This window comes from Lactuca sativa, chromosome 8 (genome assembly GCF_002870075.4).
Source record: "Lactuca sativa cultivar Salinas chromosome 8, Lsat_Salinas_v11, whole genome shotgun sequence".
Lineage (NCBI taxonomy): Eukaryota > Viridiplantae > Streptophyta > Magnoliopsida > Asterales > Asteraceae > Lactuca > Lactuca sativa.
The window spans coordinates 265,127,963-265,136,908 of NC_056630.2; the positions used below are offsets into that span (position 1 = coordinate 265,127,963).

Genomic DNA, 8,946 nt, shown 5'->3' on the forward strand with positions numbered 1-8,946 from the left:
TTTTAGTGGTTGAGGGGTTTGTTTGAGTAAGTGTTTAAAGTTCTGATTTATGAAGCTCCTTTCTGCACCACTATCGAATAAGACACAGGCAAAAGAGTTGTTGAGAAGGAACGTACCCGTGACCACTGTGGGATCGGCTACTGCTTCATTGTGACCGATAGCAAGTAACCTTCCAGTTTGATGCAAACCCACAGCTGTCAACAAAGGATCCAAATCAAATGCCAGATGGACCAGTTACGAGGGCACGAGCTAAAACATTCAAAGAGGCTTTAAATGGATTGGTTAGAGAAGTTTGTACTCAAGAAAGTGTATGGAGACCCATTGGACCCAATCAAAGTTGGATTACCATAATTCAAGTCCAAGAGTGATTTACAAGATACAATAAGAGCCTTTATAAGCCCATTTCGTTTTTTTTTTCTATATTTTTATGTAATTTTCGTTTTTATATATCCTAAATAAGTGTTGGGGAGATAAAAGGGTCTTAGGTTACATGAACCTTGTGATAAACCATGTCTAGGTTCATAGTTTTAAACTTGGGGGTTAAATGCCTTAAATTAAAGACACTTCTTTAATTCATGGCTATTTAGGTGCTCTTCCCACACTATAAAAACGTGGTATTTGTATCCATTTGAAATCAATCAAGTTTTGAATACAATTTGTGAGTTTTTAACTCTTTTTTCGTTCTTTGTGAACTTTAGAACTTATCAGGTTTTCATAGCTTGTGGCGTTCAAACTTATCAATCAATTTGGTGGGTTGATTGTGGCGTTTTATACCAAGGTTCTTGTCTCTTTATAGACAACGGGTCGCGGTTTCCACCTTTGTTTTACAATTCTGTAACCAAAAGAACGATCGGGCAAAACGTGTTCAAACCTCAATTTTGGGTGAGATCACATCATTTGGTATCAGAGCCAGTTCTTTGTGTTGCATATCTATTTTGTTTTCTTCCTTGATTACTTGAGTTCTAAGACGCATATTGGTAGCGGGTCTTGTCACAAGTTGTCAAGGTTCTTACTAGCGACTTTTGAATTTCTAAGTTGTCAAACTTCTATATTCTACATTTCTTTTGTTTCCTTTATGTTTTCATTTGGCTATTAGTTTCCTCAAAAAAAAATCAAAGGTAAAAAAAAAAAAAAAAAAAAAAAAAAAAAAAAAAAACGAAAAGAAGCAAAAAAAAAAAGAAAGAAAAAAAAAGCAAAAAAAAATATTTACAAAAAAAAAACAAAGATTTACAAAGAAAAAAAAAAGAGAGAAAAAAAAAACCAAAAAAAAAGGAAAAAAAAAAGAAAGAAAGAAGAGGAGGAACAAGTAAAGCCTTTTTTTTTCTATAAAGTCAATTTGAATTGCAAGTGTAGTCTTTTTTTTTCAAAAAAAAAAAATAACCCATTGTTTGCTTCATCATTAGCAAAGCCAAGTTTGTTTGGCTTTCTTTTTGTGTATTGAGGTTACTTTAATTTGGATACAATTTCTTTTGATTTGTTTGGTAAGTTTGAATTCCTCAAGGCCACAAGTTCAAATTTGATAATTGCTTCTTTAGTTTGTTTAGAACTTTAAGAGTTAAAAGGGAGTGGTAAAAGGCTGTGTGGTGAGACTAAAAGAGGGTAAAAGCCATTCGAGGGATACACGAGGGTTGAGTGAACTATTTTTGAGAGAAACACGTGAGTGAGTGTTGGGAGGAAGTAAATTATTATTATTATTATTATTATTATTATTATTATTTATTTTTTTGGCAGAAATATAAGATGGGTGATCAAAACCCCCCACCAAACCTTCAAGTTCAAGCTATGATGGATGAAATGCGACGTTTGATGACAAATGAATTTAACCAAGTACATGAAAGAATGGACCGAATGGAGGCACAAGTACAAAGAACTCGATCTCGAGCATCATCACAGGTTTCTAACGGGGAAGAGGAGGATGATGGTTGGGAACCTGAAAGGCGACCAAATAGAAGGAGGTCACGAAGAGATGACAATTTAAGTTCTATTAAAATGAAAGTTCCTTCTTTCAAAGGCAAGTCAGACCCGGACGCGTACATTGAATGGGAGACAAAAATGGAGTTCATATTTGATTGTCATGAATATTCCAACCGTAAGAAGGTAAAACTAGCCGTAGTTGAGTTTTCTGATTATGCACTAACATGGTGGGATCAACTTCTAATCACTAGACGGAGAAATGGAGAAAGGCCTATTGAGACATGGGATGAAATGAAGAGTGTCATGCGAAGACGGTTTGTGCCAAGTCATTACTTTCGTGATCTCCACAATAAACTTCAAAGCTTAAAACAAGGCAGCAAGTGTGTTGATGATTACTTCAAAGAAATGGAGGTTATGATGGTTCGTGCCAATATTGAGGAGGATCCTGAGGCAACCATGGCCATATTCTTAAATGGCTTAAATCTTGAAATTCGTGATCGCGTTGAGATGCAACATTATGTTGAAATTGAAGACATGGTCCATATGGCTGTTAAAATTGAGAAACAATTAAAAAGAGGTGGCGGGTCTCGAAATAACACTTGGAAGGCTAGTACTTCAAAAAAATCAGAAAATACACCTCCTTCTTCTTCTAATTCCAAATCTGATCCTAAAACAACAAACTCTTCAAAAGGAAAAACTGATTCTTCTACTTTTAGGAATCGTGACATAAAGTGTTTCAAGTGTCAAGGAAGGGGTCATATTGCAAGTCAATGTCCAAATAAGCTTACCATGGTGGTTAGAGAAAATGGCGAGATCGAAACGGATGAATCAGATTCTATAGTTTCAACGGAAGATTGTAGTTATGATGAAGAGGTGGCTGTTCAAGGTGATTTGTTGGTTGCAAGACGAGCTCTAAACATTCAATCCAAGGAGGGAGACGATGCCCAAAGGGAGAATATATTTCATACTCGTTGCTATGTTCAAGGCAAGGTATGTAGTGTTATAATTGATGGTGGGAGTTGTACTAACGTTGCAAGTACTTCCATGGTTGAAAAGTTAGGTATACCCACGATGAAGCATCAAAAACCATACAAACTTCAATGGCTCAATGATAGTGGTGAGGTGCGAGTTACAAAACAGGTGATGGTTTCATTTCGGATTGGAAGATATGAAGACGAGGTGTTGTGTGATGTTGTTCCTATGCAAGCCACTCACTTGCTGCTAGGTAGACCATGGCAATATGATAGACACGTAAGTCACGACGGTTTCACTAACAAATACACTTTTGTTTACAAAACAAAACCGGTAACTCTTGTACCAATGTCACCAATTCAAGTTTACCAAGATCAAGTAAAACTTCAACAAGATGCGAAAAAAGAGAGCGAAGGAAAAAAAGAGAGTGAGAAAAAAAAAGATGATGAACAAAAAAAAATGAGTGAGAAAACAGAAGAAAATGAACAAAAAAAAGAAAGTGAACAAAAAAAAGAGAGTGAAAAAAACAAAGAAAACATGAAAAAAAGAGGGAAAGAAAAAAAAGGAAAATAAATATATTGCACTGGCAAAAAAAAGTGAGATAAAAGAAGCTTTTAAATCAGAAATGCATATTGTGCTTCTTTTGTTCAAAGAAGCTCCAATAGCCACTAACACTTCGGCCGGAACTCTTCCGAGCGATGTTACCTCTCTCTTGCAGGAATTTGGAGACTTGTTTGCTGAGGATGTTCCAAATGGATTGCCACCAATTCGTGGGATTGAACACCAAATTGACTTTATGCCTGGGGCGTCTATTCCCAACAAACCAGCCTATAGAACAAGCCCTGAAGAAACCAAGGAGCTACAAAGGCAAGTTGAAGAGTTACTTGCAAAGGGATTGGTTCAAGAAAGTATGAGCCCTTGTGCCGTTCCAGTCTTGTTGGTGCCAAAGAAGGATGGTTCTTGGAGGATGTGCGTAGATTGCCGTGCCATCAACAATATTACGGTAAAGTATCGTCATCCCATTCCCCGACTCGATGATATGCTTGATGAGTTGTATGGAGCAAAACTTTTTTCCAAAATTGATTTAAAAAGCGGATATCACCAAATTCGCATGAAAGAAGGTGATGAGTGGAAAACAGCTTTTAAAACAAAACATGGTTTATATGAATGGTTAGTAATGCCTTTTGGCCTAACTAATGCTCCTAGTACCTTCATGAGATTAATGAACCATGTTTTGCGTGAATATATTGGCAAATTTGTGGTTGTTTACTTCGATGATATTTTGATTTATTCAAAGTGTCCAAAAGATCACCTTGAGCATCTGACATGTGTTTTGAGTGTGCTTAGGAAAGAAAGGCTATATGCTAACTTGAAGAAGTGTACCTTTTGTACTGGCCAAGTTGTTTTCCTTGGGTATGTGGTGAGCTCCCAAGGAGTGGCTGTTGATGAAGAAAAGGTAAAAGCCATCCAAGATTGGCCAACTCCAAAGACTATAAGTGAAGTTCGAAGTTTTCATGGCCTGGCAAGTTTTTATCGCCGGTTTGTCAAACATTTTAGCACTTTAGCATCACCACTTACAGAAATCATCAAAAAGAATGTTGGGTTTAAATGGGGCAAAGAACAAGAGCATGCTTTTCAACAACTCAAGTTTCACTTAACTCATGCTCCTTTGTTGTCTTTGCCTAATTTTGACAAAACATTTGAAATTGAATGTGATGCATCAGGAATTGGAATTGGTGCTGTTTTGATGCAAGAGGGTAAACCTTTGGCATATTTCAGTGAAAAATTAAGTGGGGCAACTTTAAATTACCCAACTTATGACAAAGAGCTTTATTCTTTGGTCCGAGCATTGAAAACATGGCAACATTATCTGTGGGCTAAAGAATTTGTAATTCATTCAGATCATGAGTCCTTAAAGTTTCTAAAAGGACAACACAAATTAAACAAAAGACATGCTAGGTGGATGGAGTTCATTGAGACATTTCCTTATGTCATCCGATACAAGAAAGGTAAGGAAAATGTTGTGGCTGATGCTTTGTCACGTAGACACTCTCTACTTTCTTCTCTAGATTTCAAAATTCTAGGATTTGAACAAATCAAGGAATTATACCACAATGATGTTGATTTTGGTCAGATTTACCAAGCTTGTGAACAATGCTCTTTTGAAAAGTTTTTCTTACATAATGGTTTTTTGTTCAAAGAATCAAGACTTTGCATTCCTAAATCTTCCTTGCGTGAGCTTTTGGTTAGAGAAGCACATAGTGGAGGCCTTATGGGACATTTTGGGATCGCAAAAACATTATCTACTTTGCAGGAACATTTCTTTTGGCCAAAAATGAAGGTGGATGTTGGAAGAATTTGCAATAATTGTATTGTGTGCAAGCAAGCCAAATCCAAGGTTCAACATCATGGTTTATATACTCCACTTCCAATACCATGTGAACCATGGGTTGATATTTCAATGGACTTCGTGTTGGGTCTACCAAGATCCAAAAGTGGAAAGGACTCTATTTTTGTGATTGTTGATAGGTTTTCTAAAATGGCTCATTTTATTGCATGCAATAAAACTAATGATGCATCTCACATTGCTGATTTGTTTTTTAGAGAAATTGTCAGGTTGCATGGAATGCCAAAAACCATTGTCTCAGATCGGGATTCTAAGTTTTTGAGTTATTTTTGGAAAACTTTGTGGGCAAAATTAGGGACAAAACTCTTGTTTTCAACAACTTGCCACCCACAAACGGATGGTCAAACAGAAGTGGTGAATAGGACCTTGTCCACCTTGTTGAGGGCTTTAATAAAGAAGAACATCAAAACATGGGAGGACTGTTTGCCACATGTTGAGTTTGCATACAATCGTGCCACTCATTCTGCTACAAAAATGTCACCATTTGAAATTGTATACGGTTTTAATCCTTTGACTCCTTTGGATTTATCACCTTTGCCTTTTTCTGAGCAGGTTAACTTAGATGGAAACAAAAAGGCTGAATTTGTGAAATAGATACATGAGAAAGCAAGACTAAATATAGAAAGAAGAACGGAGCAATATTCAAAACAAGCGAATAAAGGGCGACGCAAGATGATTTTGAACCGGGTGATTGGGTTTGGTTACATATGAGAAAAGAACGATTTCCAGCCCAACGACGTTCAAAATTGCTTCCAAGAGGGGACGGTCCTTTCCAAGTTTTAGAGCGTATCAATGACAATGCATACAAATTGGACCTGCCGGGTGAGTATAATGTTAGTGCAACTTTCAATGTAACTGATCTAGCTCCTTTTGATGTAGGTTCTGATTTGAGGACAAATCCTTTTCAAGAGGAGGGGAATGATGCAAACCTACAGCTGTCAACAAAGGATCCAAATCAAATGCCAGATGGACCAGTTACGAGGGCACGAGCTAAAACATTCAAAGAGGCTTTAAATGGATTGGTTAGAGAAGTTTGTACTCAAGAAAGTGTATGGAGACCCATTGGACCCAATCAAAGTTGGATTACCATAATTCAAGTCCAAGAGTGATTTACAAGATACAATAAGAGCCTTTATAAGCCCATTTCGTTTTTTTTCTATATTTTTATGTAATTTTCGTTTTTATATATCCTAAATAAGTGTTGGGGAGATAAAAGGGTCTTAGGTTACATGAACCTTGTGATAAACCATGTCTAGGTTCATAGTTTTAAACTTGGGGGTTAAATGCCTTAAATTAAAGACACTTCTTTAATTCATGGCTCTTTAGGTGCTCTTCCCACACTATAAAAACGTGGTATTTGTATCCATTTGAAATCAATCAAGTTTTGAATACAATTTGTGAGTTTTTAACTCTTTTTTCGTTCTTTGTGAACTTTAGAACTTATCAGGTTTTCATAGCTTGTGGCGTTCAAACTTATCAATCAATTTGGTGGGTTGATTGTGGCGTTTTATACCAAGGTTCTTGTCTCTTTATAGACAACGGGTCGCGGTTTCCACCTTTGTTTTACAATTCTGTAACCAAAAGAACGATCGGGCAAAACGTGTTCAAACCTCAATTTTGGGTGAGATCACATCACAGTTCCCCCAACATTTGCGGTCTTCGGACAGTTCTTCTTAAAATGGCCCGCTTCGCCGCAGCCATAACACGTCGGGGTCACTCCCGTACCAGGAACCTGTGTGATAGGTTTGGGAGGGGCCTTGCAAAATCGGACAGTATGGCCCTTCCGTCCGCAGTTGGAACACTGCAATTCACGGCATGGACCGTTGTGGTGAAAAGGGCATTTGGGACACTTAGGTAAGTTTCCACTGTAAGCCTTCGGCGGGGCTGGAGCAGCTGGTGCGGTCGGGATGGTGGCAGCATGAACCGTCACAATTTGCTGATCCCTGGAGGCGGTTTGAGTTTTCTTGCCTTTCTTCTTATCCCATCGTTTCCTTTTTCTGTCGGATGATCCGGATGGTGCAGTTGTTGTTGTGGTTGTTGTTGCTGGAGTGGAGGAGATTTCGTGGTTGATCAAACTCTGGGCCAATTCCTTGGCGCTGTCGAAAGTGGTAGGCCGTGAGGCCAGAACATTTCCTCGATACGGGGGCACTAAACCCCAGATGTAACGCTCAATCTTCTTATTTTCAGAGGGGATCATGTTGGGACACATAGCCGCCAAGTCGCAAAACTTGGCCGTATAAGCCGTTATGTCGGTCCCCTTCATCTTGAGGTTCCAGAGTTCTTCCTCAAGCTTCTGAACTTCGCCCCTAGGGCAGTACTCCCCTCTCATAAGATCTTTTAGAGTGTCCCAGCCCATGGCATTGGCTGTGACCAAGGAGAGTGCGTTGACATGGCCGTTCCACCATGACAAAGCCCTGTTAGTGAGGGTAGCGGTAGCGAACTTGATTTTGCTCTCTTCGGGACAAGAGCACATTTCGAATACAGCTTCGGTCCTTTCGAACCATTGGGACAACGCTAGAATTCCTCCGGTACCATCGAAGAAAGCAGGTTTACAATTCATGAAGTCTTTATAAGTGCATCCCTGCACTCGTTGGTGGACTTCACCAAATCTAGAATTTCCACCGCTCGCATCACCCGAGTTCATCTGGGCCATGGATGCTGTTACGGCCGCAGTCACAGCCGCTTGGAACAACACCGGATCGAACTGCGGAGGAGGAGGTGGTGGAGGAGGGGTTGAGTTTCAGGTCTTCCTCTGCTGGGACGCTTTCGTGGAGGCATCCTTCACTGGAAGATCATAGAAATGATAGCAATAGTAAGAGCCTATTGCGAATATGAATAGTGTGTCTCATGGATTAAATCAACATAATCCAAGATCAGGGTAAGAGTTATAGCAATAGAGAAATCGTCTGCCAATATACTGGTATTAATGATGCAACAATAGTTCATGAAAATTGACCTAGCAGTAGGTCGTACATCATACCATAGAGAAAATGTTGGCAGTTTAGAGGTTCAGCTAGAGTACTTTTAAACTAGGAATGTTTACAGACAAAAGACCTACGGAACATAGAGATAAAAGGCTAGTCCTTTAAACAAAGAGTAAGGTAACTAGATGTCTTCTACTGGCGACGGCTGCTTGTCGGGCGAATCCTCAGATCCTCCAGTCGACGCCTAACTTCTTGAAGGTGTCGATCATGAGCCCTTTCGTGTGCTCGGAGTTCCCTAACTTCAGCTCGGGATGCAGCCAGCTGATGCTGCAGAGCCTCGTTGGTCCTCCTTGCCCTGTCCACGGCTTCCTCGAGTTGGCGAATGCGAACAGTATTGAGGTTTGAGTTGGCATCCACTTCTACAATTCGACCAATAGCGGCTTGACCTTGCTCAACATTCCTGGCAATCCTTCGGATCATGATGGGCAGAACCCGATCCGCCGATCCTCCTTCGCTTATGTTGTAGAAACTTCGGTCTCCATTGTAAGGCAAGGGCTGACTCTGCTCCTCGCTCCATCGATGCAAGGACATTGCCCACATAGGAGTGGGGCCCTGAAATGTCGGTCGGGGGTTAGGGTTCGGGGCTTCAGGAGGTTGGTTGTTGACTTCTGGCTCGGAGCTCGAGTCACCCGAGAAACCTTCGGCATGATGATCATCCAAAGGAATAGG

The 8,946-nt window shown here is 39.7% G+C and overlaps 1 protein-coding gene across 1 annotated transcript; it reads left to right on the forward strand.

Moving 5' to 3' along the window:
* The first annotated feature begins 1,740 nt into the window (after window positions 1–1,740).
* LOC128127973 (uncharacterized) lies at window positions 1,741–6,920 on the forward strand. Its single transcript, XM_052766724.1, has 5 exons — window positions 1,741–3,165; window positions 3,605–3,851; window positions 4,299–4,932; window positions 5,065–5,835; window positions 5,988–6,920. Exons 1-5 carry the CDS (start codon window positions 1,741–1,743, stop codon window positions 6,400–6,402), a joined length of 3,492 nt encoding a protein of 1,163 aa, XP_052622684.1. The 3' UTR covers window positions 6,403–6,920.
* The last annotated feature ends 2,026 nt before the right edge of the window (window positions 6,921–8,946 follow it).